Genomic DNA, 26,805 nt, shown 5'->3' on the forward strand with positions numbered 1-26,805 from the left:
TTCAGTCCAAACCTTTTATTTAATCAACCTTTAAGAGTCATTTGAGCACGTAGTCACAAACAAAGCCAAGTCAATGTTTGCTGTCTCTTTTTTTTTTTTTTTTACTAAGATTATTCTGCTCGGTGAATCCCTGCCATTTCTTTTTCTCCGGCAATGCTATATTCATCTCCTGCTCCAGCAGGGGGAGCTATTCTTCTCGTTTCCTGGCCCCACTGGCTTCCAGTGCCCCCACTGTAAGAGCAATCAGCTGTGGGAGGAAATGTGCTGGAGAACAAACACGGATTTGGATAAATCTCCATGTATCTAGGAGATCAAAAGCCCCAAAAAGCAGCAAGAGCGACGTTAAGGGATGTCCTCTGCCCCGTCGTGTTCTCCTTCAGGCTCAGGCTCAGGCTCCTCTGCGTGCGAGTAACTTTTCGTTTCTGCAGTTGTGGGTTCGTATCTGAGGCGGCTCCAGCGAGCCTTGTTCTTGTGCAGGTGGCCCATCATTATTCGGCTGAGCATGCTGGGCTCAGTAAAGCGCTGCCACTCCTCAAACAGAGGCTCCACGATGTAGGAGATGAAACCTGAAAAACGTGATACTCCTTCATCAGGTCCACTTTGGCTGTTGGGATATTTATGTCATCATTTTGTGAGGCAATCTTGAGAGTTAAACAAAATTTACCAATCTGGATAGATGGGACAGAGTCCATCTGCTGGTCACACAGAGGACTGATCTCCAGGTTAAACTTCCTCTCCAGGTCACCTTCCAGGTCAACGACGATAGCATTTGGAAAAATAAAGCACAAAGACGCATAAAAAGGATGACATTTTAAAATATCTACGTGCTTACACCATTAAAGTTAAAAAAATACGAGAGCTGCAATTAAATGAGAGGAAACATTTGAAGTCCAGATGAAAATATTCAGAGCCGAGTCTAAATAATTTTTTTCTATTATCTGAAGCCTGTAGTCTTTATCATCTAAAAAAATATGTGCATTAATGAAGACTCATTCATTTTATAATTAACTTTCTTATTCCCACTCTACATCCTTATTCAATGAACTTCTATTTCCCCAGCTGGCAGTGGATGAATCATAAAGCAGATCTCCTATGCAGAGATGAAGGCTAAACAAAAAATATATAATACTATTGTGATTTAGAAAACACTTGAACAATTAAAAATGTAACCCGGTGTGAATGTAATATGGTATTCACAGAGTCACCTGTTCTGAGCTGTTATATTGACCATCTGCTAATAAGTGAGCATGCAACGAACAAATCTGATAAATGCTTTGGTGGGTATCAAAAGCTATTTTTCTAGGACATTATTGCATCAAAACATGCACTTATTTGGGTGAAAATACTGATAGAAGTAAGTTTAATTTAATTTGACATGTAAAAGTTTCCTCACCCTGTCTATAGAACTCCTCACACACCCTCTCACTCCACTGCTTGCTCAGCTCCCATTCCCGACATGGGTTACAGACATCAGCGCATTTCAGAGCAATCTACAGGAAAGAAGAGACATTCACACAAACTGTGACTCTACAACGTCTACTGTGAGAAGTATGTGACTAAATGCAGATTTTGACATAGTCCAGATGAACCCAGATTTTTACACATGTGTAAAAGAACACATAACCTGTTTCCCCCTCACTGTGACATTAAATCAGGCTAAACCTTTCCTGTTTTGACCAGTTAGGATCACCAAAGTTGTTCGTACTTCCTGAGAGAATATTAAGTTAGAGAGTATTTCCATTCATCCTTACAGTGTTTATAGCTGCTTATCCATGCAGGGTGATGCAGGGGTGGGGAGCTAATTCCAGGGGTCACTGAGCAAGACCCTGGACAGGTCGCCAGTTCATCACAACATGACAGAACTTTTTACGGAGTGTCCTCTTCAAATTTTGAACTTTACATAGCATTTTGTAGAACTGACTTTTAAACTTTATTCAATATTTCCATATAATGTTCTCTCCACATGATGCCATCTATCCTGTGAAGTGGAGCTGTCTTTTTGTGAAATGTATATCTGTCAACAGCTGCACATTTTAAGGGGAATAGGCGGCATACCTGCAGTATGAAATGTCTGTGTGTAGCCAGCTGAAGGTCCATATCCTGGTTGTCAAGATGTTCTCGGAGTGTCATCAGAAATTCGTTTTGCCTGTTGATGTCTGTGGCCAAGATGAGAGAGCCCAGCTGCTGCTCTATGTCCTGCCTGTGGAGTTGAGGGAGGCAGACCAACAAATATTACTTTACCTGCTATAACTTCCTTTTACCAGTGGCTTTCCTTTAACAGCAAAGTGGATCCTACTGTCCCTGGCGCCAGTAAGGACGCAAGGAGGCACCAAGAAGCCTTTTATTACTTAGTCCAGTCAAAATTCCCATTAACCTCAAATTTGCAACTAATTTATATCAAAATTAGTGTTGCACCGATGCCATTTTTCAGCCCCGATACCGATACCCGATACCTGGCTGTGCAGTATTGGCCAATACCGATACCATCTGTTTGAAATTGATGTGTGTGTGTATATATGAAGAACTGCATACTACTTAGGGTAGTAGAACTTTTTAATGCCTACCTGGAATGGGTGACAATAGTTGAATAAACATTTGGCTCTCAAAGGCCAAAATAGTGCAACATTCATGAAATTATAACATGTATAATAGTAGTGCAACAGTATGACAGTAAAATTACATTAATATTTGAATAATCTCTTTTAAACCCTGAGTTTTGGCTCTCAAATGCCAAAATAGTGCAACTTTCATGAACTTATATAACATGTACAATACTAGTCGGGAGAGAGAAGGCTGCGTTCAAGTGACATACAAACATCAAAATGGTATCGGTGCCTATTTGTTGGTACCCGCCAATACCGATGCCACCATTTTAGTGCTGGATCGGGGCCCCGTCCGATACTGGTATCGGTATCGGTGCAACACTAATCAAAATTGAAAGCTACAACTCCCACCATGCTTATTAGAAGTCCTGGTAAAGATATGCAAAAACCACTTCTTAGCAACCATCTTTTGTTTCAGTGGCATAATAGAAAAATGTTGTAAATTAAACCTTAAATTTTTTTGACAAAACCAAGACTGCCACACTAATCACCACTCCTAACAATTATTATAAAACAAATGCAACTGCAGAGCTTTTAATGTTGCCCTGTAAGTTGTCTGGTGTGTAAAGGAAGTTTTGATTAGTAATTCATCTTTTTCTGGAGTAAAACTAAGATGTGGCACAGGGCTTAAATTTTCTTAGCCACGTTTGAATATGGGAAAGAAAAGAAAAACAGATGTAATTTAAGGAAAGCAGATATCTGTGAATGACAAGAAAAATAGTAACTCAGAGAAAGCACCCCAAAAATATTTACCTTATCTCACAGCGGTGAGCATGCATTTTAGTGTACAGAGTTTGTGGAAATCAGGTTTGTAGCATACAAAATGGTAACACATTTCATGGATTAATGAACTGTGTGTAGAAACAAATACAAACATTTCTTAAAGTAATTAATATGCTTATGGGAAATACAGCCCTGTAGCAGAAATGTGTTGGGGGTGATGTAATGTCTTTGCTGATAATGGAGATCCCTTAAGAATACAAGGCAAAACACTTTCCCAAAAGATCATAACTCTACATATATATATATATATATAAAATGAGTAATCCTAAAAAAAAGATTTTTAAAATCAAATCATACACAATTTTAGTAATTAAAAAAAAAGGAACAAATGACATGTGTGTTCTTACGAGACGTCAGCAGGTAGGTGGCTCAGCAGACCCGACTCTCGGAGCATCCCCACGGTGGATCTCCAGTGGTGGCTCTCCAGCACAGAGGTGTTCTGCAAGGGTAGCGGATGTCACTCAGTATTTGCTCTGACACTAAACCCACCACATGTGGATCCAGACGCTGACACCCATTAACCTGTTTGTGTTTACCTGGTAGAGGGATGCCAGGTGGTGTCTAGTTTTAATGAGAAAAGGCTGGTTGACACCAGGGTGATCCACGTCATGAGCTGCTGCCGCCATCAGACCCAGGAGAACATCCAGAGGAGTCAGCTGCTCTGCCAGCTGCAACACACACATTTTTCTGGGAATCTCCAAGAGAGATGCTTGTAAACATTCTAATTGAAGTATCATTGCTAATCGAAATTATTAGTGTCTGTTTTGTTAAACGCCCTGTTACTCGTTCTTTATTTACTATGAAATATCTACAATTTGTAGATATTTCTGCGACTGTGACCAAACCTCTTAAACAAAACATAAGTCAGACATAAATAAATTAAATAAGAATTTTGGGATAAAGAGGACCTTGTCCCACCTTGTATGCCACAGTTCAACAATTGCTCCCACTATACAGCACATATGGTCAATTTAAGGTAAGAAGCTATTTTGTTATTTGTTGTTTCCAGACAAGATCTCCTGTTACTTGAATGGCAAGTTTTCTTGTCTATCCCCTTTTGACAAGTGGGATTCACGTCATATCTATATCTCCACATTTGGTTTACCTCCACATTTACCTAAACAAAAAACTATAAATAAATTAAAAAAAAAATCAAAACCGATATTGTTAGAGGTTGTTCAAGATCCAGCCATCATGGTAGCGAGGTAAATCCTGAATGCTAAGTAAAGGACAAAAGACTATATTGATTAGTGAAAATGCAATCTCGCATTTTCTGAGAGCGTGTTTGTTATCTTCACTATACAAGTTAGCGTTGGCATATTGAATTTCATTTAGTGCTTTTAACAAAATAGATTAATCACAAAGTGGCTCTCGGAGCAACAAAAGCAATTACTAAATAAGGGAAAAGATGCAGAGACACTTAATCTGGTCAGAGGGCTTCAGAGAAATCTCTCGGAGCTCTAGATGGATGTGTCACAGAGTTGAGGTGAGCGGGGGACGCTCCTGAGGGAGCGCGGCTAATAGATTATGTGAAAGAGAAGCTCGGGCCTGGAGAAGCTTTATAGTGCAGGCATGACAGTGGAAGACTGATACCATGTATGTGTGTGTCTCTGTGTGCTCGTGTGTGTGTACCTTGGTCTCTTTCAGGTAGCAGTACATGGCCTGAGTTACATCAGCTGCATGAACAGAATTATGATATGGATTGTGGGAGTGGTAATCTTCCTGCACCATTCCTGCAAAGCATTGTAAAACATAAAGCAAAAGCAATACGCGCTGATTGGAATAAACAAATCAACAAGGTAGAGGTGCAATATAGGCATTATTCTCAAATAATTATATTGGGAAATGGGTTACGTGCTTGGTTAAAGATAAAATAAAGACACCAAAAACAGACAACAGTGCAGTTAGAAGGGCTGCTAAATAAGAGACATCATCTAGCCAGAACTGTAAAAAGAGTAAAAATCTGATTAGAAGATTGACAAGCTTCCGGACTTTTATAGATCCTCTGCTGGAAGTTAAGAAAGAGATTCAATAAATGTAATCCCCTTTGGCAAAGAACACATCATAAGAGATGAAGGATGTTAAGGTTTTGGTGATAAAAGTAAATCATGGGATTACAAGAGATGCATGGAGAAATGAGCTGGTGACCGAATAAGATAATTTTCAGTTTGAGCGTCCCTAATCAGCAAATGGTCAGTGTTAAGCTTAAAAATCAGATTAGTAAACTCACCATTCCTACAGTATGTGCTACCAGGTCATGGTCACGACAACACTCTTTGGTGTGGATACTAGCCCTGTGAATTTTTGCTACTCAGTATCTGTGAGGCATTTAGAAGGGCAATCATAGATTTGGCTCAGAGAGAGCCAGACTTTCAATAGATAACAGGAAAACAGTACAGCAGAAGTTGCTCTGTTTTATCTTTTCAGCTTCCAAACTCTGTCTCTCATGGTAAATTCAGGATTTAGAAATGTTGGGAGAGTGCTATATAAATAAGCTTGCCTTGTCTTGCCTGTTTGTAAATTTCTAAATTAATTTCAAGTAACATGCACATTGAGACTGCTGTTCTAATAATGCTGGTCTTGTTAAACTCTAGTATGAGATGATGAATATGGTTTAAATCTGTAATCATTTAGTAATTGCTTTATCTTTTACTGCTTTACAAAAATAACTGCTGATATATCTGTGCTTCCTTAGCTTCTTGGAACAACTAACATAAATTCAGGCAGAATGAGGACACTAAAGAGTTATCAACTGCACGTAAGATATTGACCGCTTATAAACTCCAGTCAGACTCCAACTTCAAAAACTCTGAAGCAAAATTTGATACTTTTCAAGGCAGCGTATGAAATTATTTTTTTTATTGCTTATCTGAAAACCTTGTTGACCTTTTATGAGCTGGATTTTCCAGACTAGTTACACATTTAAGATTATTTTAGTTTTATTCTTGCTACCGATTGACAAACAAAGGAAGCTGCATGATTTCCTGACAGGTTCATCTTTATAAATTATCGAATCTGTCTTTTCATTTTAAAATAGGCAGATTAAGCAAAATGTCTTGTTAAAAACTGAAATTTTCTTTGCAAACGAGAGCCAGATAATCAATTTAATCAATATAAAACCCAGACGCTGTTTTTTTTAAGAATCTATACATTGTGTTGTTCTATTAAGTCCCACTCTGGATGTATGATATTATAAGGAGCAAATGATCAATGGTAATAATCATTTTAGGCCCCTATGCAGTTAGTGGCTTTTAGTTTCAGTTAACCTAAAAGCCACTAACTGTTTATAATTTACAGAATAAATTATGGATGATTTAATATTTTGTGTAGCACATTGGTCATAGAAATAAGCTTTGAATTTCGATGTTTCTAATAGACCCTGTACAACAGGTTTAAATCTGTCAACCAGCACAATGTCAATTAGTGTAAATTGGTAAGCTGAAAATTAAAAGATGGTATTATAGCTGTTCTTACTAGAACAAGAGATGAAAACATCAGCAAACGTTTACTGCTGGCTTACCAAGAAACCTGTGTAGTTTGACCATGTCCAGCTGGAAGTGGTGTATCAGTCCACAAGCATTGAAGAGATGGCACATCAGAGTCACCAGACTGTTACCTGTGCATAGAAATTGTACACAAAACCTTTCAACAGAATCCTCCCAAAACATACAAAAGGCTTATAGGGATGATGATAAAAGACATGATAGAATATAGACACAGTGGGTGAGGGACTCTCATGTGTAATACAAAAGAATCTCACCATTTGTAAGACGATCAAAAAGGAAAATGTCAAAGGTCCATGTGTCTACCTTTGAGAGCATGTGCTGTAAAGAAAGACATTTATCAGAATTCACAAACACAGTCATTCACAAAGATCTCACAAATCATACATGCATCTTTGTTTCAGTGTGTTTTTGTGCCCTCACAGCTGCCTGTCCCAAGTAGTCATCATCCAGTAAGTGCAAGGACCCGGGAGTGTGGGGCATTAATCCCCTCAGCAACCTGGAGGCATGGCAGTATCTCTGGAAACTTAACAGACGCTTCAGCTTTCTCCTTGTGCCAGACTCGACCTCCCCTGGACGTGCTAAAATAAAATAAAAAATTAAACGGTCAAAGATGTACAATAACAGAGACAATAAAAAAGAACCGGACAAAGCAAAAAAGGGGAATCAATGTACACATTTTAAATTCAGATACACTTAATTAATCCCCCAAAACAAAGTTTTTTAACAGTACTCCATATGAGATACAAAGTTTTGAAAAAAAAAAAAATATATATATAAAAAATGCATAATATATTAACAACTGAAATGAAAAAAAAAGTTAATATCTTAGTCACTAAGTTGCATTTGCCTTATGTTTCAGTTACGTCTGAGAATGAGCTCCTTTAAGTAAATTATGCAACATTGCATTCATACATGTTTGAAATGGACAATAAAGATTGAAAATGTACTGCAAGTTATTTAATACAGAGGGTAGTTTTAGAAACCAGCAGAAGATAACAAATTACAAGATCAGCTTCATTATGCATTCAAATATTGTCCTTCTCTTTTGATTTTTCTTAACCTTAAAAATGTTGGTTTATACAATTTGCCAAAGAAAAAAAAAACATTCTTGTTTTAATAAAAGAAAGGGGAAAATGTTCAAATGAGGTCTCATGGAGATCAATATAGAATATTAGAGTCAATGAAGAATCTTACTTTTCAGGATTCGCAGATCAATCGGCGGGTAAGAACCTCGTCTCTCAGCCAGTAACACACCAGCATGAACAGCGTTCAGCCTGCCATCAGCTAGCAGACGATAGAAAGAGAGAAAAGGAGAGACTGGTAAAACATGACAACTGAAAAACCTTAAGAAATATTCCTATCTGATGGCAAAATAATAAATTGAACGTCAGCTGGGTTTTAAGAGAACAATATTGATCATGTAGCTCAATTAAATTGTATGCATTTATATGCAACTGTCTTGGTCTTGTACAACCCAAGATTTCCTGACATTTGTTGTTCATCAAAACAAGAAATTGAGTTAAAGGATGTGACCCTAATTTATACTATGTATAATTTGTGGCAGAAATATGTATATTTTTATTGTTTGCTGGTAGTTACTTGCTGTGGGAGCACCAGATATGAAGAAGGAATAAAAACAAAAACAAAGAATCTTTACGCTCATTCACATTGAGCGTGGATGTGGCAGGCCGAGCGACAGATTTTCATGATATCCCAAGCCATGATGCCAAGCGAGGCCACAGAGGCAATGCTAGCGACACAAAACGTGCAATTTTGCCGATTAAAGCGAAGCCAGAGCAACACAATACTTGCAAGGGATGCGAAGCGACAGGTTCTGGAGTTGAAAAAGCTGATCTTTTATGTCTTGTCGCGACAACCAATCAGGAACTGAATGTGGCTGTGACGTGGTGTGGACTGCGTTTTCATTCAACATGGTAGAAAAGCTGATAGTGGCGGTCTGCGGTCGGCCTGAGTTATATGACTCAACCAATTATTTTTACAGAGACAAGTCCAGAAAGGAATGGAGAAGAGTGAGTGAGGAAACTGGAGTGGCAGGGAAGTAAAAGCATCACTAGATAACGCCATTGTACTGCTCTATTTCTGGCTTGTCGCCCGCTGTGGGAACGGATGGCGATGTCAGGTGACCGACAGCAAGCAAAAGTGGTGACATAGTGACGCCAATGTGAACGCACCTTTAAAGGGGCAGTGTGTAACTAATTTGGCTTTTAATAGGCAAAAATCAAATATTGCTTCTATAAACTAATAGAAATTCTGGCAATGTCTAATAAAATCACATCAAAAATGAAAGCGATCTTAGAATTAGTGGTTGATAAATAAGTGTCGGGGCACCCACTGGGAGGCGACATGTTACTTGGATATTTCTGATCTCAGCAGCCGAAAGGGGCCAAACTTGTTAGCCACATGCGTTTCCTTCGTCTTCTATATGAAGACGTACTGTCAGTGGAGGAGGAGTATAAACAAGCAAAGACGACCATAGGTCATTCTGTATGCCGTCTTCTGTTGAAATGGAGGACCATTCATACAATTTGCCCAGCGAAGAGAAAGTAACCAAGAACAGAAAAATATGTAATAACTGAAGAAAATGAGAGTCTATATCGGCTATTATTATCAGGCGGAGATAAATTATGAGGGAGCAGGGATTTAAAATGGATGCGGAGGTTGCCGGCTTTCTGCTGGACAGCAGGTAACTTCATTCAATATAACAGTGCAGTTAGTTTTGGCTTTATGTTAGAAACAGAGCAACTACCCTGTCCTCCAGGTGGAGATAACTCGTTTGTTCGTCTCTCTCTCCTTGGCGTCTACGCGGAGCGGCGGAGGGATATTTCAGCCGGCCGATTCACATTTTCTGCAGCGCAAAAGCAGGTCTCTTTACTCATGCTTATAGTTGCTTATATTAGCGACTGCACATTCAGAAACAAGTCCGAAAAACCGTGACTCAAAGAATCTACAACCAACTTTAGAAAACAAACAAGCGAACTTGACAACAGTGGCAAAAATCATTTCACATGATGATCATAGCTATTAGCTATTAGCAGTAGCTAATAAATGGAGGACATGTTGATATTGTCACATTTATGATACTCCCTGGCTTCTGTAGTAGTTATTATGGGCTTAACGGTGAGTCTGTTTCTAATTCATGTTGTGCACCACTAGATGGTATGCCAGAGTGAAAATATTACACACTGGGGCTTTAAGAAAAAAATTGCAGTTCACAAACCCAGTGGCCAGCGACAAACAAGAAAACTGAGAGAGGTCTCGAGTCGCAGTACACACAGAAAACTATGGGAATGATGAATAATTTACAGATCAGCAGTTAGGAACTGGAGCGTAGTTTATCCGTGAGGTTCCCAGTTCAAATTACGTCAGTGACTTCAACTAAAAGCAGCTGACAATGGCTTTGGTGTCACCTTGGCAACTGCTGGGATGTGCCAGATCCTGCCTTTAAAGTGTAGCCTCAGAAAGCATCGAGCATGAATGTAGGTGTCACTTTTCTCAACTTTGTGGAAAAGTGGTGCCACTTCCTACTTTTGCATGCACAGTCTCATGAACTAATACACAGAAAAGTGACTAATTGGTTTTTTTATATGGCCTGCTTTGTGCAAAAAAATAAATAAATGAAAAAGGGGAAGCACGGTTTTGGTTTAATCTGTAGCGTTGGCAGGGAAGACGAGGACAAAATACATCTTCTGGTAAACAGCCTAGAAACAGATCACACCCCCAGATTACAGACAGACACATTCATTCACTCACACAGCCGCCTCCAGCTCTCTTTAAATCTGGATTTTTCTCTTTTCACTGCTCAAATCCCCCCACCCCACCATTTTTCTTTTAGTTCTGATTCCTGTGTTTAACATCCTCCTCCATCTGATCCAATCTTTCCGTCTCCCCAGCCGACCCTCTCCTCTATCCTTTTCTCTTCCTTTAGCTTGGTGGTAACTAGGTCATTGTTTTGCTGCTGAACAGAATTGGGTCATTTACGATGAAAATGCAAGTCAATCAGAAACTGTGCTTAAAGAAGCACTAATGTGCCCAAACATTAACACTCGCTTTATATGTGGGCAGACACACTTGCGAATTAGGTTTACTCCCAGTTTCCAGAAGCAAAAACATTAATTTAAACTTGGCCCACATCACCCATACAGACATGGGGAGCTGATCAAAAAATGTTGAATTGACTTCACTGTGCATGTCGGTGTTCGTGACACAAACTGTGTTTTGAGGCCATTTTACCTTCTTTAAAGACACCATAGTGAGCAGTGCATTAAATCAGAAAATGGCCTTGTGTCTGTACTTGTCCTATAGGGAAAACCATCAGGCTGGCTTAAATATTACTTGTCTGACAGATTCCAGTTTCTTCATGCAACTAATAAATCTTCTTCAAAGTCCAGGGTTATTTGTGGAGTACCACAGGGTTCAGTCCTTGGGACAATTGTCTTAACTATATACATGATTCCAATTGGTAAAATTATCATATTGCATTGGATTAATTTCCACTGACAAGACAGAAGTTGTCATCTTTGGTTCAGAGGCTTTGAAACAAACTTATAATTAATGACTTAATCTGGATGCCATTAAATTGGTCTCTGGTAATAATGTAAAAAAAAACTTGGTGTTATTTTTAACTAGATCATGTCATTTAAGTCCCATATTAAATAAGTTTCTATGGTTTAGTTTTCTCACCTCCAGAATATAACCAAAATTAGAAATATTCTGTCCAGGAGTGATGCTGACAAACTAGTCCATGCATTTGTTACTTCAAGCCTGGAGTATTGCAATTCTTTATTTATCAGGAAGACCACAAAACACAGTTCAAAGTCCCCAGCTGCTCCAAAGTGCTGCAGCTAAAGGTCTGGTGAAAATTAAAAAGATAGATAATTTTTCTCCTATTTTAGCTCCCCTTCATTGGCTTCCTGTTAAATAGAGAATATAATCTAAAATTCTCATTCTCATATATAAACCCCTTAATAATCAAGATCAATATTTTTTTATTATTATTATTTTACCTGAATGTCCCTTGACATAAAATCTCTTTTCCAGGAAGACCTGGCCAAGAAGCACCCGAAACATTTCTTATAAAAAACATCCACACGCAGATAAAACAATTTACACATCAGCTCAAGAATAACACACTTTTCAGTCAAACTCCTATTTAGAATAGTTTTAAAGGCACTCAGGGTAATGTGATCCTGAAGCTTCAGAAGACTTTGAATATTATTCTGTGCTCGTGGGTTCAGCAGTGGAAAAAAGAAGTTTTGCCCAGATCTGTGAAGAACCTCAGGACAGTAAGGAGAAGTCGATGAGAAGAGCATGAGTAGTCACCACTACTGGCAGAAGAAAGGAGACAACTTAGCTAGGAGGGCAGTTTGCCCAAAATGGCCTTATAAATGAATGTTAGCTAGTGCTTCTCTCTCTCCTCAGATGCAGTGAAGGCCTGAGAGAACAGAGTACAGCTCACAGTGATGGGTCCTGTATGCTGAGTTGGGGATGAAGTGTAGTGCAAGGTGCCCAAGCAGTGGAGGGCTGAAGAGGCTGCCTTCAAGTACAGAATATTTCCTTGGCCAGGACCGGGAGGAACACCATCAATCCATACACCCAGCAGGTCTGCTGGTGGTTCCTAGAGTCAGGATGAGTGAATGCTGCTTATCAATCTCTTAGGTTTCCTTAGATAGGAAAAGATAAGACATTTCCTTAGATAGGACATGGACTAATCTGTCCGTATGATTTGATTGAATTGATTTTGTAAAGTACCTTGAGATGTGTAGACTACCGCTATATAGATAAGATTCAATTGAATTGCAACCTTTCATAAACCTTTTGTGCTGATGACATGTGTTGAAAAGCCACGCAAAGGAAGAAGCAATTACTCCAAAAGCAACCAACCTCAATATTTCAAGACCAGTCCTGACGTTTGATGAATAGAACCAAAGTGTTTGGTCTGAAAATACCAGCTCGACTGTGAACTACAGAGGCATTAGCATAATGTTCTGAAGATGTTGTAATACAAGAGGGACTGTTGCACTTCACAAAATAGAAGGCATGATGGGAAAGAAGATGATGTGGAAATTTTGAAGCAACACCTTCAGACAGCAGCCAGGAAAGTAAACCTGAGGCACACACAGGTCTTCCAAATGGAAAGTATTAGTTATAAACTGGTTTGGGGGAACGAGCTACATGATTTGGAGTTGCCTTCACAATGCTTTGAACCTAGTTGCATAGAAACTGTGTAGGCAGAGCTGAAAAGGTGTGCGTGAGCATATAAATGTGACTCAATTAAAGCAGTTAAATCAGGAAAAGTAGACCAAAAATATCCAACAAACTATTGTGAGAAGGAAATACAAAAATTTGACTCACAACACACAGTTTTAAGAGGCGGTGAAACCAAATACAAAGGAAATTGTCTTGTTTTGGTTATAGAAGTACCTAAATGCAAATAAACCAGTAAGTATAGACTTTTTAAATAATACAACTGGGAAAAGGGCAGGGAGACACACTACAAGGATGGAACAAAATCTGGCAGAGCAACAAGGCAAACAGGAGGCATGAAGACAACTGAAGGAAACAGCAATGAGAGATGAAAACCAGGACGTTTAAATACAGAGGAAGGTTTTGGAGAAAATGAGGCAGAAGGTAATCACAGGAAGATCAGAAACAGCTAAGACCAATGAATACAGATGAACTGAGGGGAGGAATGAAATAAAAAAAACTGAAGGGAAACATGTTGCTTTAATCTAACAGGAAATACAAAATGTACATAGAATGAACACAGAATATGTTCCAAAAATTAACTAAAATGGTAGCAGCTAGGGAACATAAACAGGAAAAAAATAGAAACATAAAGAAACCCTAAAACCCTATAATACAAAAAAAAAGCACGAAATGAGGATGATAAAAAAACATGTGTTTTTTATGTTAAAAAAACATTTTTTACACATGGAAGAAAAATCAAAACCCAAACACCTGGACTGTGACAGAAATGTATCAGCACAGAGTAACCATGATTCTTGACAAATCCTAATCAATCCCCTCCAAGCTGATGGAGGTAAGTTCGGTGTCCTTCCAAACTTTATCAAAGTTCCAATAACTTATTTTCTTGCATCAAAATGACCAGGTTCTTCTAGTTGCAGAAACTCCACAGTTCCAATAGTTGTAACTTCAGTCAATACTTTCAAACAAACATTTTATGAGCCGTATATTTTTGCTAATAAAACAAACGTTGAAATTAATCATGATCCATAATTAAAATCTAAGACTGGTTTGCAAATCATTAGACATTGTTTTCCTGGATTCTGTCAATTTAAGCCTGCAAAAGAAAAAGTAGTTCAGGCCAAGAAGGACTTATTAAAATGTAAACAATATTGCAAAGAAACATATGGCTCCATCATATTTAATTTTAAGTTTGAGTTGTAACATGTTTCCATGGATGTCTTTAATTTGTGTCACAGTGACTATAAATTTTTATCCGTTTAAATCTCTCACAGTATTTAAAAAAATACGCCGCAATATAGTAAGCTTTTCATCCATTTAAAATAAATAATCATCTATATGAGGTTATTACAGTTCAAGGAAAAAGTCTACAGAGAATTTGCCACTCTCCTTATGAGTCACTGCAGGGATTTCCCGCCATAATTAACCATAATTTCAGCATTAATCACAAACATTTTGCAATCAACAGATTTGTTCCAATTATTGCCAGTAGTGATTAAGTGTCAAGACTAATGTCTATAGGTTTGCCTTTTTCCCTTCAACACCTCTGAGATTACCGTAAATACAAGCTTGATTCAAGGAGCCACATCCGTGTGATGGTTGCAGCTGCAGCTCAGCAGATGATACCACATCTTTATTGGAAACTCCGGCCCCAACGGCCCAAATCCCTCATTTCACTGTGTCATCTACTCAGCTGTCTGAACGCCCCCGAGCCTCCACCTACGTCATTTGTAAACATACGGCCAGAGGCGCGCTTGTCAGAGTTAATCTCTCACACACGCACCTATGCGCTTGTCGAAAACGGCAAACACGAACACAAGAACATGGACAAGAGGGGGAGTTCTAAATTTAAGTTAATGCATGAAACCAAACAAAAACGGGGACTTGAATCTTAAAAATGAGCTTCAGAAAATGCCTTTAAATTGGTGTATGGGAGAAAATGAAATATTTAAGACAAATAACGTCACACAGTTACTAGGTCACAGCCTTACACGTTCTTGTCCTGTCTGATGTAGCATGAACTCCTGTTCACTTAAACTTAGACACACTCATATTATAAATTATATATTTATCAGATATGTGTCTCCCACAAGCTTTACTCTTCTTAGAGGATAAATTATGGATTATTTACCTTCTATATGTGTGCTGTTCTCTATGTCCTGCTTGATCTCTTTAACCTTGTCAATCTCCTCCAATTCTTCTTCTACCCAATTCCTGCCTTCACTACTCTCCGGCCCCTGAGGGCCTTCCCACCGGGCTCTCCAAGCTGCCCTGAGCTGTCGGATCAGAGCTGGAAGCTCCAGAGCAAGCGAAAGTCCAGCACAGGTAACAGGAGGAGTCCACACTCGTGAACCAGGATGCTCGTCTGGGCAGACTCTGACGCCGAGACCGGAGTCTCGCTTCCTGAGATCTGGACCCCAGAGCCCCTCCAGTATTGGCATTGTAGTACCACAAAGAAATGGATGGTGCAGAGACAAGAGTAGGTATAATAGGTGGCTGATGGTGACAAGGAGACATGAAAGAAGGAGCAGCTCACTCTCAGATTGTAATCACAGATTAAGACAAAAACAACTCCAGATTCAGGACAGAGAATCAGAGACTGTGTGGAGAGACAGGATCAGCAGTGTGGAGGACAGAAAGAAGCAAACCAATACATAATGGCCAAAAACATAAGCAGAGAAAAGTCTAAAAACCAAGAGAAGAATCTATCAGTATCCTTTTCTGTCTCGGAGTCCAGAGCTGATATAGTGCTCTCTCCTTCTGCCGCATTTCCACTCCTCTCCAAAGTCCCGCTCAGTCTGTGTTGTTGTGTCTAAAAGCCTCTCCACGCTCAGCTCCGAGCTCTCTTACACACACACTCACTCACTCTACCAATATGCTGCTGCCCTTACAACGCACCAAACGATGCAGCTGACAGCCAGTCTCACTGGTACCATGCACACAGATTAATGCCTTCCCTACACATTTTCCTTTCTAACGATAATTTATGGAGGAGCACAACATCAAGTCTTTCTGTGTGAATCAAACATTTAAAAAACAAGTTTGTGATATAAAATTAAAAGACACATTGTTACACCAGAAAGACTTAACTGTATTAGCTAGTATAAAGACAACGTCCAGCGGTACTGTATTTTACGAACCATAAGGCGCACCGGATTATAAGGCACACTAAATATTCTCCCCAAGTGTGTAATATCACTCCGCCCTCTATCCGTCTCTGTCGGGAAGAAAGAATAGTTGGACTACATTGCCGTCTTCAACATAAGGTTAAAATAAACATAACTTTTATATTGAATTAACTTACTAGGTTTATGTTGTAGGGTGTACTCTAGGCGAGGGCTGCTTAAAGGTTCCCACTTTCTCAGGCGTACTGTGGCGCATACTTTGAGCTTTGTGGACACGACGCTGACTCTCTGCAGATGTTTTACCCTTCATAGTCGAGCGTACTGTTGCCTACATTTCTTTTGGCAAATTCCTACAATTCCTACACTTTCTGCCAGTGAGACGAATGGTAAAATGTGTGATTAGCCAACTGAGCACCTAGAGCCGTTTCTTTTTCAGCAGGCTCCCACCTGTCAGTGAGAACAGAGAGGCACTGTGACCGCCTGCTTAGAACAGCTCAGTGTATCAAGCTCGCTGTCACATATAAAACTGTTCGATGTAAAGACTTCTTGCCCCCGAGAATTTCTGTAGTGTGAAACCGCGTAAAAATTTAGCTTCGCACGTACCTGTAAGCGTGGAGTCAGTGCAGAGTCCGCCTTGAGTTCACATTGTGTACGCGCAGACCTCCGCGGAGTGAAGTATATCTGAGTATGTGGGGGCTTTTTGCATGAATGCACTTCTAGTTTTGACATTACAGTCAGGCAGTCTTGTAGACAGCTCAGGGGTCCGATCAGGTAGTGACACAGCGCATCGTAATGCTCCGAATATCCATTGAGTGGAGCGGCTTGGTTGCTTACCACAGTTGTACTTACACAATTTAACAGATTTTTGAGCGCAGTAAGCACAATGTAAATCATATACTGCAAAAGGCACACCGTATTATAAGGCGCACCATCAACTTAAGTGCAACTTATAGTCCGCAAAAAATACGGTATATATCTTTTTACTAACAAATGTGCACTGACAACAAAAACACAGCTGGGTAATGAAGTATGGATTCCCACTGCTGGGTGTCACTAAACACACATGGTTTAAAAATGCACAAAAGAAAGTAAGCCCACTATTCCTGCTTCATGTGTATTTGGGTTGATGACATCACAAGAGGCACAGCAACTCAGCGGATCAGCTAGAATTAACCCACACTGGGGACCTTTGTAGGTTAGAACATAGATTCTGAAGCATTTGAGCTATAAAGGGCTCAACCCCACTATTTAAGCAAGAAGAATTGGACTCCCAAGCAACGATGCATACAGGTGTGGATAGTCAAACGGAGGGAAACTGTGACAAATGTCTTCAGAACTCAACCAACACAAATATGTTAATATAACTGTTTGGTTTCTGTGCATATTTACCCCTTGTAAAATAAACATATTCCACACACTGGTCGTGTCAAATGATTAGCAAGTACAGTGGGTGTCGGGGATCCGGGTGTGTTAGTCTGGTGTTTTCTCCTCCCCAGAGCTGCAGGTTTTCTCCAGATGGCAGGGCTGAACAGTGTGCTCCCACACCTGCTTATGATCACATATCAGATGGAGCTTATGAGGACCTGGTTGTGGGTCATTCAAAGCCTGAGGATCAACCCAAATGGTACCTCTAGCCCTCTGAGTCCTTCCTTGTTGTTTTATCCTCCTGTTCCCTGGCTTATGCTAACCTTGCTTAATCTACTTTCTCTTGAGGAAACCTAATGGGTTCTCCCATGGATCTGTTGCTCTGTAATGCATGGCAGATTTTCAGTTCAAACCTACTCATGCCATAACCTCTCAGATGGTTTTCTCCTCGCACGGCAGCAACATCCTCACTCCTTCAGAACCTACAGCCCACCTGTTCACCCTTCGACGCAAACCACCAACTTCATATTGAAAATACAACTCATCTCAGGGACCATCATCCCAGGATTATGCTTACTCCCCCTGGCTCTGAGCCATCTGCATATCATCAGTAAGACCTATTCATAAGTCTTCTCTCAAGATTCCCCATTTCTTCCCTCCGCTCATCACTCGCCTTTTCCTGGCAGCGATCCATCGTTCAGTGTTACTGGTCTCCCCTTGGAGCAGCCGTCTACATCTCCTTTGTATTTCAATAAACTTGATAAACTTTTATCACTGCCTCCTGAGAGACCCCATCTGGGTCAGAACCTACTACTACAACTTCAACCTACAACTGTAGCAAAACAACTCGAAAAACTGAGCATGACTCGATGTTCCATAATAACAAACCATGTCTGAAGTGAGTGTGTTTGATATTTCCAGAAAAGTCTGACTGGTAGCCTTAAAAATGTTAGTTTATTATTTTCATCTTTACAGAACATTGGCAATTTGACAAACAAGCCGTATTCCAACAAAATACATTTCATGAAATAAAATGTGCATGCCATGTCATTTCTGATCAAGGCTTCAGTGGAACAGAAAAATTTTATGGGATTCTTTTTATGTCAGTGCTCGACATTCTACAGTCCAGGTGAGTAACCTGCCCTAGGCACCTGAGAGAGGCAGAAGAATAGGAGTAAAACACTCGGTGGATGAAAGAAAATGGGCTGAAATGTATGAAAGGAAAAAAAGACTGGAAACTCAGGCTCTATACTGAGTATCTGGTTTTGTTGAACCATCTTCCACATGTTTGGTGTGTCTCCCAGGTGGCTTGTGGCAAACTTTAAGCTAGACTTTTTATGGATATCTTTACAAAATGGCTTTCTTCTTGCCACTCTTCCATAAAGGCCAGATTTGTGCAGTATACGACTGATTGTTGTCCTATGGACAGAGTCTCCCACCACAGCAGTAGATCTCTGCAGTTCATCCAGAGTGATCATGGGCCTCCTGGCTGCCTATATGATCAGTCTTCTTGTATGAGCTGAAAGTTTTGAAAGGGTCTTCGTAGATTTGCAGAGGTCTGATACTCCTTCCATTTCAATATTATCTTTAAAGCTTGGGAAATATTTTTGTATCCAAATCCAGCTTTAAACTTCTCCACAACAGTATCTCGGACCTGTTCCTTGTTCTTCATGATGCTCTCTGGGACTATCACAGAGCAGGTGCATTTATATGGAGACTGGATTACAGGCAGTTCTATTTATCAACATCATTCAGAGAATGAGGATTCAGAGATCCTCACTGAACTTCTGGAGAGAGTTTGCTGCACTGAAAGTAAAGGGCCCGATTAATTTTGCACGCCCTGCTTTTCAGTTTTTTTGACAGAGACGAGGCTGCCATACATCGGCGCCACCGGGCCCTCTGACCACCACCAGCAAGCAACGACTGAGACTGAATTGGAGCAGGGGGATCGAACCGGCAACCTGCCAATTGCAGGACAAACTCCCTAACTACTGCACCACTGTCACCCCCACTGTTGGAGAACATTGAAAAGGCAGGCAGAGAGAGGATTTACCAGAATGAGGCACTATGCCAACAGGCAGCTGTTTCTGTAATTGATTGCTGACAACATCTTAGAGTAAAATATTGGATTTGTTACACTCTGTGTAGTGTAAGTGAGAAGTCGCCAAACAATAAAGAGGCAAGCTACTCCATATCACACTTGTGACTTCACTATTTGTGCCCACGCACAATTTTTGTCAAAGTAGTCAAATATTAGGTATAACATCACAGACGGCTTCATGATTCATAGGCTTTCATAGGCTTCATGTTTGTGTGGCAATATATATGCTGAAGCATATGAATATGTATACATTGCACAAAATCATATTGTAACTGTACAGGCATAGGTAGCAAATTGGCAGTGTGTTTGGATGGAAACCTATTCAAAATTATTGTTTCCGTTGCTACTTAAAGATTATCACAGTAAAAATGTCAGGTATTGTAAAGAATAACAGTACAATTGTCACAAAATATGTAATTTTTGGCCCGCACAGAAGCATGTACTCTGTATTATTAAGTAGCCTAAAGCTCAGCCAAACCTAAATAGTATATTTTTCAATAGAGAAGAATGTGGCAATCTAAATAAAAACAGTTACCAGAAATTAAATGGATATCATACGTTTTCTACATGTGTGGAGAAAAAATATATTTTACTAAAACAAATATGACTGCAAAGATAGAAAGTAGATACTACAAGCTTGGTGGGAGCCTTGTTTAATAAACTCTTGAGTCAGAGAGCCTGCTAACATTTTTTTCAGTGATTTCAAAATGTACAGTTCAGCTCTAAATTATGCAATCACCCAGCAGATCTAAACAAGAAGTTTGCTTCTGAGTGAAAGGAAAGCCTTAATTTCATAAAGAATTTAGCGTTCCTATACTTGCCGACAGATTTTTGCCTGTTTCCACTCGTACTTTTGACAATTACTCCTGATGGGCTCCCAGTGTTTGAGGTTGGAAGGCCTCCTTGCTATCATTCAGACCTTTAGCTCCCTCCTCAGGTACTTTATGAAATGTTAATATTTCTTTCGGTATGAAGACAATGTTGGTCATAATAAAATAACATGACCGACATTTAAAAATCCTGAAGAACCAAACTTTTAACTGTCCGTATGTAGACCAAATATATGAGCAGAAATACTATAAGGTACTGAATGGTCTATATAGTCTACAGTTCACCATTGAAAAGTAACATAGTACTTTTAAATAAATTGACAGAGCGAACACAGAATTATCACTCAGATTCACATTTCTGATCCTTGTAATAAACAGATAGTCATAAACTTTTATCTCCTCCATTCAAGTACTTAGCAAGCCACTGATAAAGGAATTTTACTGCCTTTTAAATGGTGCCTTCTAGGAGTGTAGCATCACAGGAAGATGTATGCAATGTTCTCTGCTGCCAGAGGATCTGTCAGCAAGCAATTTGGCCATTTAGTGAAATAGAGGATCTCTTTAAAATGGTTTTATATGGACTGCTTAACAAAAGCCAAACTGTGATGATGCTCATCTGATGTTGAGATTTAATGGATGTCTTCATTAGCACAAACACATGTTTGTTTATGGTGTTACCCACACAATCTTCTGGTTTGACCATCTCAATGACAATGGTTTCCAGGGTTTCCTTTTTTCACCTATATTGCCAAAATTAGAAATATTCTGTCCAGGGGTGATGCTGAAAAACTAGTCAATGCATGTCTTTCTTCAAGGGTGGACTATTGTAATTCTCTACCATCAGTAAGTCCATAAAACGCAGTTCTGATGAATATTAAAAACAGAGGTCATATTTATTCTGTTTTAGCTTCCCTTAATTGGTTTCCTATTAAATCAAGAATAGAATTTAAAATTCTCATTCTCACGTATAAAGCGCTTAATAATCAAGCTCCATCATACATCAGGGTTCTGACTACCTCATTTGTTCCTAACAGAGCACTTTGCTCTCAGACTGCAGGTCTGCTGGTGGTTCCAGTAGAATGGGAGGAAGATCTTTTAGTTATCAGGCTCCTCTCCTGTGGAACCAAATCCCAGTTTTGGTCCGTGAGGCAGACACCCTGTCTACTTTTAAGATTGGGCTTAAAACGTTCCTTGTTGACAAAGCTATATTATACTGCTATAGGCTTAGGCTGCTTGAGGAAATCAAGATGTATTTCTCACACTTGGCTGAGTTCTCCTACTGTTCTCCGATTTGCATTGCTTGTTATTCGAATTAAGGTTTTGTTCTCTCTCTCTCTCTTTTTTCTCTTCTACAAGTAGAACTTTGCAGCCTGAGCCGACAGCTATATTTTTCTCCTTTTCGCTTTTAGATAAATCCCACTTTCACATGGTGTTCACTTTTATTTTTCCAAATAAACATTTAACCTTTCAAGCACCAAATCCACAAGATTTTAGTCTGTGTTTGGAGCAACAGTACAATCTAATGACCTAAGTCCTGGCATGTTGCAAAAATGGGCTTGAAGTTAAAACTACTTGCAAAACAGGTTCACATAGCCGGGATATTATATACTGAGTATATAGAAACAACGGTCCTTCAGTGTTTAACCTAGACATTAACATCAAACTGCAAGTGGCCACACACAATACAAATTTCTCACTTTTTGCAAAAAAAAAAAAAAAAAATGTTCAAGAGCATCAAAAGTTCTTACCAAGCATGCGAACCTGTCTGACATTCTGCTCCGACCATTTAAATGCGACACTTCCGCACCTCTGTGGCAAAGAGAGAGGGGGAAGAAAAAAAGAAAGAAAAAAAAGGGGCAACATTAGTATTGATTCAGCTAAAAATACATACTGGCATCAGAGAACATCTGTGATCCTCGTAAACAAATAAATTGCGTGCCAAGTCATGAGAGGGGCCACTGAGCTTTGTCACTCTCACATGATGCCTGGAAAGCAAGGAGAACTTATCCAACAGGCTGTCTCGTTTATTTTTTAGTTTGCAATTACTTTACACCCAGGAGTTAGTTTGTAAAACCTCAATGATTTTGGATGTTTAACCTAAATTAGGTCCAAATCTAGTTTTATTTCTGCAGGTGATCCAACTCCCAGTGGACACAAATCATTTATTCTACATAACAAACCTAGTTGTCATTTTCATATAAAACATCCGTATCACTCGTCATGACCAGAGGGCATAAATACTATGTGAGAAGCTGCACTTGGTGACCCTGGCATCTGTTGTTCCAGCATCAACACGTCTGTGTTTGGGCCGATGACACGAGGGGGAAAAAAGTGGGTCAAGCGGCACAGTGCCACACACTGCCAACGATCTGCGCATTAATCACATGCTTCCACATGGCTCGGCCCCTCGGACAGTGGGCTTTTTTTAGTCGTTCACTATCAGAGGTGTGTTTGTATCAATTTCAAATCACAAGATCATCATGAGTTTTTTCTTTTCTCACTTCGGCAAATGCTGATAACGGAACACCAAACAAGAGCCTTCCACATACAGATAGTGCCGTCGTATCCAGTTCGTTTGTGAACATACCGTATGAAATAATCCACACTCTTTGAAGAAAAGATTTTTAATCACTGTTTTTTTTTTTTATCCCAATATTTTAAATAACCAATATAAACACTAAATTTAAACTGTTATGACTTACTTATGTTAAGACATGTCACTGCTCGGTAAATATTCAATTCAGTTCCTTTGCTACAAGCTTCACAGTGTTGGTGCTGCTCACTGTAGGATAACAATATGTTTATTAAATGTTTTCATTTGCACAAGGGTTTAATTAAAGCTGATCCATACGAAAAACCAGCATGTGCTGTTTGCCCGCTGTGTCCTGACTGAGATCATAGTTCCGTCCTGTGGTACAGGCAGACTCAGCTTGGACGTTCTGATGTACAGTGCATTAGAAAACCTTTCCATGTTATGTCACTCTACAATCTCAGAATTCAGACTTATTCTCACAAATATATATTTTTTGAATGTGGTCTTCATATATAATGAATCCTTACGTTAATACCCTGAAATAAAATCCAGTGTGACCAATGGGCTTCAGAATTCCCCAAATTACTAAACGCAGCTCACCGGTTATTGTGAACGCAGATTTGTCAGAGAGCATGGGCAGTGAGAGCGTTAATCTGAGCAGCCAAGAGCTTCATGGTAACTCAGGAGGAGCTGAAGTGGGCCTAAGCTCAGGTGGGATAATCTGTGGACTATATAAAGATGAGCAATGTGCTCCACACATTCGGTTTTTACGGAGTGCCGAGAAGAAACCCACTGTTTCACTGAAACCCACCCACTAGATGAGGCTCAAAAGCTGATCATAGTTGATGAAAAGTTGGTTGAAGCTAAATACAAGGGCAGTCTGGAAGGAAAACCTTGTTAGAGACAACAAAGACCTTGTGAGTGGGGCAGAGTTCACTTTGCAGACACACAATGACAATAAAGATACAGCCAACTCAAAATCGATGGCAAGACCTGAAAACTGACGTTCACAGTTGCTCCCCATCCAAGCTTGAGCTGGTTTGCAAAGAGGGATTTCGGTCTGTAGATTTGTAAAGCGGGTAGAGACACACCTCAGGGGGCAGCATACAAGCACACCTCGGTTTTCACATAAGTTTACTTCATAAGTCAATACCGCATTATGTTTCACTATTAAATAGAATCCTAAGAAAATACATTGACGTTTGTGGTTGTAATGCGGCAAAATGTTGGAAAAGCTTCAATTCACTGTAGATCAACTATAATGAAAGCCAATAATTGCTGTAATAGTTAAAATATTTGTGTGTGTGTGCGTGCATGGATAAAGGTGAGAGTGTACGGAGTGCATAGAGCCGTGGTATTTTGGCCACCTGAAGGCAGGCAGGCACACATCAGCAGACTGTAGCTGATAAACTCACTGTTCTGATCAACACTCAACAAATCATCTGTTATCTGCTCGTACTCCAGAGGAACACACAGGTACCTTGAGCAGGAGGATTTACATGGGAGCCAGCGCACACTGTTTACTGGCAGGCAGGAAACGGGCGGGTGGAGGCAACCCAGACGCATTGACTGATCACTCATCCTCCCCACGTGGTTATGACATGTTTACAAGACAACAGCTTGGGTTTTTTCCTCTCCATTTCTGATGCAACGTCGTTCATCTCAGCCTGCCACCTCAACTCTATATCCCCTCCTTTCTGTGCTTGTATACTTTAGCAGTTTCAATGGTTTTGTAAAACATGTGTCCTCAAAAATGTCCATAACATCTTTAGAGTGTATGTAGATTTCCATGTAAAATTTCACATTTATTTCCCACATAAAATATAAAACTTCACAAAGAGGCTCTTGCAGGAGCACTTCACCCAACACCCTATCATCACGAGCCTGAACTCTCCTTTTTACAATACACTTATATCTAAAATCTGAAAAAAAAAGTAATACTTTAATATTCTTATTACTCTGAATCATTTAAAGTCTTACAACCATAAGCTGACTGTTCATGTATAGTACATTCAGTTACTGCTCTGCACTGCTGGTCAGCTGGCTAAAAATAAAAAGGCAATTACACTTTTCCCATGCTAAAAAAACAAGGCAGCTGCTAAAAAAAAAGACAGTTTGCAAGCAATGGAAGAACATAGTTTACATTTATTAATTAGGTCTTTGTGATAATATAGTGATATCAGGATAGTTTTACTGAAGAATTTAATACCACGAGAATCACACACTTAAGGCATTTTGTACTACTTTCATACAAAATAAAAAAAACAGTTGTGTATTCAAGTTTTGAAAGAACATATGTGAATTTCAAAATTAGATAGCCATTCAGACTATATACTTACATGAAAATGTTGGATTGTTTTTTTTTTTATCTTTTTTAGGTTTTTTTATGCAATAGCATTGACAAATCACCTTATAAATATTAATGTTTTTTCTGCGTAATAGTCACAAATATTGGTAGCTAAAAAAACTGATGTATATCAACGAGAAAGTTGAAAGAATTTCTAAAAAAAAAAAAAAAAAAAAACTGGAGTTGTTTTACTTGATTTCATTGAAATGCCATATGCACCTTCAACAATGGAATCACAAATATATATGATCTTGTTATCTCATTCATAAACATATCTATTTAGGCCCTAGTTGATGTTTGTACCATGCACCGTGTCAGTGTCAAATAGGTAAACACAAATGGCGAACCCTCCGTGTTTTCATATGGTGTCTGCTCTCTGCATGTTTTCTGCAGTGTCCATGCTGCAGGTAGGCTGCTGTAAATCTGTCAATGCACCGCCTTGACCCATTGCAATAACACAAATCTAATTCTGCTGTGCCCTAGCTGTCGGAGAATAAAGCAAATCATCTTAAAACAGAACTAAGCATATGTAACCTTACCAAAAAAGGTCATTACGGATGTGCAGCATGCCGTTATAATAATACATAAGCTAATAAATATGCTAAAACGCCTTATAATAGAGGATAAAGGTATAATTTAAGTTTGTTTTCATTACAGACACTTCACAGGTCATACAGGTCATTAAAGTGTGACAGTTATTGTCTATGAGGGCTCAGCAGTACCTACACAACAACAAAACACCGATACCTGTTTCAAGGCACGCGGCTGTAAACTGGCCTTTTTTTACATACCTCGACCGTAAAACAGGACATTTAACCATCCCGGCTGCTCACAGAGAACAAGTGAAAGCGACGGAACCTGGCGGCGTGTTTTCATGTCAGGAGAAACGCAGGGGGAGAGCTCCGCATTCAGCAGGAGGAAGAGGTGACGGAGCCCCGGCTGACACCTGTTTATAGACCCAGCTGTTTCACGCTCCTCTCGTGAGTGACCTTATCCCCCCCCCACCTCGCGCGTGGGAGCAGCGGCAGAAAAACCCTGGCGGTGATTTCCCCTGCAGCGCCTGTCCGCGTGCTCTGCGTGTGTATTTGATCATGAGCCGAACCGCAGAGAGCGGAGAGGGGAGGGGCTGGTTGTAGCACCAAGGGGGCGGGACTTGAGCTGGAGTGGACCAATCAGGGATGGGTAATGTCTCAGCTTTCATTTAGATTGGTGTGTTAGAAATATAGGTGAACGACATGGTTTGTATTTTGATTGCTACTCTAAGATTTATTCAAGCTATATTATATTATTTGATTACAATTGTTGTCAGAGGTGGGATTACATAAAAAATAAAATAAAAATAAAATGACCATTACATAGCAACAAAGAAACCAATTTAATACAGGTA

The 26,805-nt window shown here is 39.6% G+C and overlaps 1 protein-coding gene across 2 annotated transcripts; it reads right to left on the reverse strand.

The window, feature by feature from the left end:
• On the reverse strand, positions 1-26,515 carry LOC105930522 (cAMP-specific 3',5'-cyclic phosphodiesterase 7B). 2 transcript variants are annotated; one of them, XM_036147501.1, is made up of 13 exons: positions 26,210-26,515; positions 22,287-22,347; positions 8,087-8,176; positions 7,313-7,470; positions 7,147-7,210; positions 6,907-7,002; positions 5,019-5,119; positions 3,923-4,054; positions 3,734-3,825; positions 2,056-2,200; positions 1,394-1,490; positions 665-745; positions 1-566 (listed from the first exon to the last, which is right to left on the reverse strand). In XM_036147501.1, the coding sequence occupies exons 1-13, from the start codon at positions 26,228-26,230 to the stop codon at positions 343-345; spliced, it is 1,362 nt and encodes a 453-aa protein (XP_036003394.1). In that variant the 5' UTR covers positions 26,231-26,515; the 3' UTR covers positions 1-342. The 2 variants fall into 2 exon arrangements, with proteins under 2 accessions (XP_036003394.1, XP_036003393.1); XM_036147500.1 differs by lacking the exons at positions 22,287-22,347; positions 26,210-26,515 and adding an exon at positions 15,249-15,945.
• Between the last annotated feature and the right edge of the window lie 290 nt (positions 26,516-26,805).

The sequence above is a fragment of the Fundulus heteroclitus genome, chromosome 15, assembly GCF_011125445.2.
Source record: "Fundulus heteroclitus isolate FHET01 chromosome 15, MU-UCD_Fhet_4.1, whole genome shotgun sequence".
Classification (NCBI taxonomy): domain Eukaryota; kingdom Metazoa; phylum Chordata; class Actinopteri; order Cyprinodontiformes; family Fundulidae; genus Fundulus; species Fundulus heteroclitus.

What these genes read in the sequence shown, in the direction of transcription:
- LOC105930522 (XM_036147500.1), bottom strand. Translation starts at nt 15,558, where the DNA reads ATGCCAATACTGGAGGGGCTCTGGGGTCCAGATCTCAGGAAGCGAGAC. An exon ending in GAACAGCACACATATAGAAG is followed by an intron (nt 8,177 to 15,248) that starts GTAAATAATCCA and finishes ATCGTCTGCTAG; the next exon opens with CTGATGGCAGGCTGAACGCT. An exon ending in GCTACCTGAAAGAGACCAAG is followed by an intron (nt 4,055 to 5,018) that starts GTACACACACAC and finishes TGTGTGTTGCAG; the next exon opens with CTGGCAGAGCAGCTGACTCC.